This window comes from Cyprinodon variegatus, unplaced genomic scaffold (assembly GCF_000732505.1).
Source record: "Cyprinodon variegatus isolate N-32 unplaced genomic scaffold, C_variegatus-1.0 Scaffold642, whole genome shotgun sequence".
NCBI classification, from domain to species: Eukaryota; Metazoa; Chordata; class Actinopteri; order Cyprinodontiformes; family Cyprinodontidae; genus Cyprinodon; species Cyprinodon variegatus.
In genome coordinates, this window is record NW_015151095.1 from 205377 (window position 1) to 210404 (window position 5028).

Here is a 5028-nt window from a genome sequence, read left to right on the forward strand (position 1 = left end):
TTTACAAATTTCTATTTTTCCAGGAATGATTCCCTTTAATTCTTAGAGGAGGCCTTTCCTCTAGAGTGAGGAGTGAAGACATTTCTATTGGTCAGCTGGATGTTAGGAAAAAGATTTTATTGGATGAGAGCGAATTTTTCTATTGGGCTTAAAGTGAAGAAAATGTAATATAGAAGACTTAATCTGAAGAAAAGAAATATAATAAAAATGGAAAAAGAAAAGAGCATTTTGAAAATAAACATTTTAAAACTTTCAATATATATATACATATATATATGTATAAATTTAATTAAAAAAAATAACATCAGGCCATCCTAAGGACAAAACTCCCAGACCGAAGGAGCAGAGTGGTGTCTGCAATTCACTGCAATGAGGAAGAGAGGAATGCTCTGATCTTTATATTAGAGAAACCAAACAACCTCTCCACAGACGCATGGCCCAACACAGAAGAGCGCCCTCCTCTGGACAAGACTTTGCTGTACATCTACACCTTATGGACAAAAAGGACATTCTTCTGAGGAGCAGAATGTTCACATTTTGGACAAAGAAGACAGAAGGTTTGAGAGGGGCGTGAAGGAAGCCATTTATGTTAAGAAAGAAAAACCAACCTTAAACAGAGGAGTTGATTCCTTCCTGCTATCATCATGACCCCCAAACCCTTTACAAGGGAACAGAAGACCTCGCCAATTAATCCAGGCCAACAATTGCCTTTAACGACCGCCATTTCAGAGACATAGACAGGTATGGGGCATTGCAGGCTAACAAAGAAGCCAAACGACCCCCCCTTTCAGAGGCATAGACAGGTATGGGGCATTGCAGGCTAACAAAGAAGCCAAACGACCCCCAGTCCAAAGGGGTGGACCCTTTCATCCATTTTGATTTGCTTGGTTTCTAAACAAAAACAAAGCTTTGTTTGGCTACTTTATAAAGCCTTAAAAAATAATAATTTAATGGATTTTAATGATTTTTAATGATCCGCGGAAACCTTGTAATAAAGTTGGTTTCAGTACTTTATGAGCTGCTTTAGTCTTTGCCTCTAAAATATTTAGGTGCTCATGTCTACTAACTGTAAGATGCACGCTTATAATGGCTGCAAACAAGCCCAAATCACCACACCTCCACCGCCGTGCTTTGACAGCTGGCTGAACCAGTTTTTAATGATTTTTAACAGCAGACCTGTTCACTCAACAACATTGTAAATATAGATGTAAAAGTAGGACTGAAAACCTTCAGAATCATGTCTCTCAGCGCTTGGACATCTCGTAGACGCCACTCTGGCTTCTCCTGGAGCTCTTCCCGAGCTTTGGCCACCAGTTCGGGGGTCAAGGTGCAGGAATACTTGGGTGGAGGGGGTCCAGGGAACCAGCTGTGTCCTGCAGCTGCTGCACCACACGCCTGGGGGGGGAGGAGGCTAACGAGGTCATGGTGGTCAGCCATGGACTGACTGGGTCAGGCTGAAAACAGGACAGACAGACAGAAAAACAGCATTCATTCCACTTTATACAGTAATCCTCTGGTTAAAGCTTTAGGAAAAACATTGACACTTTTAAACACCAGATTTTATTTATTTATTATAAAAATACTGCTCAATATTTAAATAATTTGGGGATGCTTTTTATATAGTTTGCATTTATCCAACTGTTTTAACACTCCTTTAAACGAAACTATAAATCATCTAAATCTGATCGTGCTTCTGAACAGAACCGATGCGATAGAACCGGGTTTGGGCTAAAAACTGCAAACTAACCCGAAATAAACCAAATAATAAGCTGTTAGACAAAAGACATCTCTGTTTAACAAACACCGCTGAAGAAAACCATCAAGAGCAGCAGAAATAGACATAGAAAAACAGAGGAAACAGAAAATCAAAACAGACCTGTCAGTACAAAATCTTTTTTTCCGGGTTGTCTGAACCGCGTTCGCTCATTGGTCCATTTACACCACGTGACACTCCACTGAATGCGCAAGGCTTTGATGCGTTCATGCTCCATCGGAAAAAAGCATATCCCGGTAAGTTTCACATTAACTTTCTTGACGTCTGCTGACACTGATCAATCTCGCTGTGTAACTTTAAAGGTAAATATTAACCATTTGTATATTTAAATCATGTTTTTAGATGTTATTCCTGTCAGTTTGGCGAGTTTTCTGCTCTAGTTTGAAATTTGTTGTTATTAGTTTAGCATATTGCTACAAAAACACTTATTTTTGCCAACTGCCACCATGGAGTCCTACATTTGCAGAGCTCTTTACTTCTAATAATTTTTAAACTGTATACATCTTACAGATATTCAGCCATCTAGTGACATTACAACTTACTGATAAAACGTCACAATAATAAAATTCCATCTTCCATGAGAAGAAAAGCAACACACTTTTGTTATTTTTGTGTAAATAATAATTTATCCTTATTATTATTCTTTATAGCAAATGTTCTCAGAGTGCGGTTATTTGTCCGCCTGCTCTTTTATATTTGATTTGGGTTCATTAATTTATCATATGGCTGCAGTTTGCAAGAGCAATGCAAAGATATCTGGATGATTTGGCAGCAGAAAATATAAGTTTGTATAAAATATATATCCTGCTGCTTTCAGCTGTCAACATTAAGGACTGAAGAAGGGCCCCACCTAAGCTGGTCAGTTCCATCATGGGTTGAATTGTAGTATAGCTGATGTCATTATTATCATTTCAATCTGAAAAACTCACACACAAAGAAAAATACATTTAGAAGAATTTTATTGATACACTTTCTTTAGTTTTTGGCGCTCAGACCCCGGCAGGAAACATTAGTGCTGAATTTTTGCTTTGATATGCATAAGCAGGAGTATAAAAACAGGGATGTTTCCCCCCAGACCTGAAACTGGTGGGGGAGTGGAGATAGTTGAAGTTGGTTCAGTCCATAGAATGCTGGTTGGAGAGATCCAGTGGGCTGCGTGAGCTGATAATAGAGCCTCACTAGGGGACCTGAAGATGGAAGTCCAGCTTGGATAATACGTGTTGCATGAATCTGTACCTGATGAGCAAGCATGAAGCAACCCCTTTTTCATCATTCTGCTTCATTCTATCGCTATTCTCCGACTCTGCAGAATCTCCATCCTGGAGAGAAATATCAGCTGTGCTGCTGCCATCAACACCTTTGTTTCTAGATGCTTGAGATTGGCCTGTTTTCCAGTGTAGTCCTGTTTCTCTGACTGTGACTAACTGGATGTGCTCTCTTCATCCTCTGACATGTGAGGTTTCTTCCTGTTCAAAGGGAGTTTTTCCTCTCCACTGTCGCTACAAGCATGCTTAGTGTGAGGGGTTGCATTCGAGTCAATGACATGCCTTGAGATGACATGTGTTGTGAATTGGCGCTATAGAAATAAAGTTAATTGAACAGAATTAAATATAGTCTATACACCTCTCCTAAACAGAAGTGGATTGATTACCCCAAGATATTAGCACTATTGCACTATTTTTTAAACATTGTTTTTACTCCAATAGAAGTAAAAGTCATTGAATTAATTACTAAAGTGAGAGTAATTGGTAAAATAGCTTCTCAAGTAGTTATTATTTATTGGCCTTGTTACATCAGATTTAAAAGGATGTAATCAGAAAGACATTTATGTACAAATTGGATAAGATAAAGATAAAAAAAACAACTAAAAATAAAATAATTTCAAAATAACACATTTGAGCAGAAGAAAGACTTTTCCAATTCAAACTTTTCAACATAAATTAAAAAAAATCACTCCTTATAGTAGGTATTAAGTAAGATTAGGGTTGAATCAATTAATCAGATTTATCAATTATTGAAATAATCATCAACTAATATAGTAATCGAATAATTGTTGAAACTCTAAAACACGTTCTTTAGCTGAAGAGAACTTAGAGCAGCAATTATAAAAATAAAAAAGACAATGTAAGAATTTTGTATTCAAGATAAAACATTTTCTTCTGTTAATCTGCTTTATCCTGAACGCCTCAAGCGGAAAAGTTTTAGTTTCACCTCATTTCATTTCATAAAAAGCATTCTTTAAAGATCCTTTTGCTATTATCAACAGATTAATCGACTCGTTAAACAATCATTAGTTGCAGCCTCACATAATTTATCAAGAAAGGATGAAAAACTTCTACAATATCTACTGTTTCTGTATACAGGGGCTGATCCAGAGGGGGGCAATCAATGGCCGCTTCTACCAGGTGATTGGATGTAATTCACCGCCACTGGAACAAGCAGTTCTCTTCTAAACCAGAAGGTGGCAGCAGTGATACCATCTTGTAGAATGTCCTACTTTAACATTTTAAGGTTAGTATGTTAACCAAAAACTGACAAAACAAATATAGCAATGAATTATTTATAACAATATACTATTAAAGAGGAGTAAGAATGAGTTTTTATGTTTCTTAGGGTAGTTTGTCTCTGCAGGCATCTAGATTTCTTTTATGTAATTACAGATAAAGAACATCAGCTCAGCCCTTTTAATGTGTATATTATATTGAACCATAAATTACTATCTCATCTGTGACATCATCCTGGAGATAAATATCAGCTGGACTGCTGCCGTCAACACCTTCAGTTATAGATGATAGAGCTGGGGCTGTTTTTCAGTGTTTAGTCCTGTTTCTCTCCCAGACATTACTGTGCCTAACTGGATCTTCTCTCCTTCATCATTTTGACATTAAAACTGGGTCAGAGTTCGTCTGATTATGGATTGTTTCCCAGTCAGAGCCACCTGTGGAGCTAGATTACTGTTAATGATAATAATTGAACTTTATTGATCTCTCATTGGAGAAATTTAACTCTTCATTTAACCCATCACCTTGGGGAATGGGGTTAAGTGTCTCGCTCTGAGAGCCAGAGTGGAGGTTGTGGGATTGGGACTCAAACTCAGAACCTCAGGTTTCCAAGTGCTATGACCTAACCACTAGGCCACCACTCCCCACCAGCTTTGCTAACGTGTCCTCCAACCCCCAGACGGCTTCAGCAGACGGCGGCTCACACTGAGCCTGGATCTGGTGGAGGTTTCAACCTGTTAAAAGAAAGTTTTT

The 5028-nt window shown here is 38.0% G+C and overlaps 1 protein-coding gene across 2 annotated transcripts in view; it reads right to left on the bottom strand.

The window, feature by feature from the left end:
* ttpal (tocopherol (alpha) transfer protein-like) overlaps nucleotides 1–1919 on the bottom strand; it is a 10506-nt gene extending 8587 nt beyond the window's left edge. The window contains exons 1-2 of one of the 2 annotated variants that reach the window (XM_015393451.1): nucleotides 1877–1919; nucleotides 1228–1454 (exon numbers count right to left, since the gene is read on the bottom strand). In XM_015393451.1, the coding sequence (XP_015248937.1) occupies nucleotides 1228–1437 (210 nt within the window). In that variant the 5' untranslated portion in view covers nucleotides 1438–1454; nucleotides 1877–1919. Of the gene's footprint in view, nucleotides 1–1227; nucleotides 1852–1876 lie in introns of those variants that run through there. The other variant, XM_015393452.1, reaches the window with a different exon arrangement.
* Nucleotides 1920–5028: the final 3109 nt, after the last annotated feature.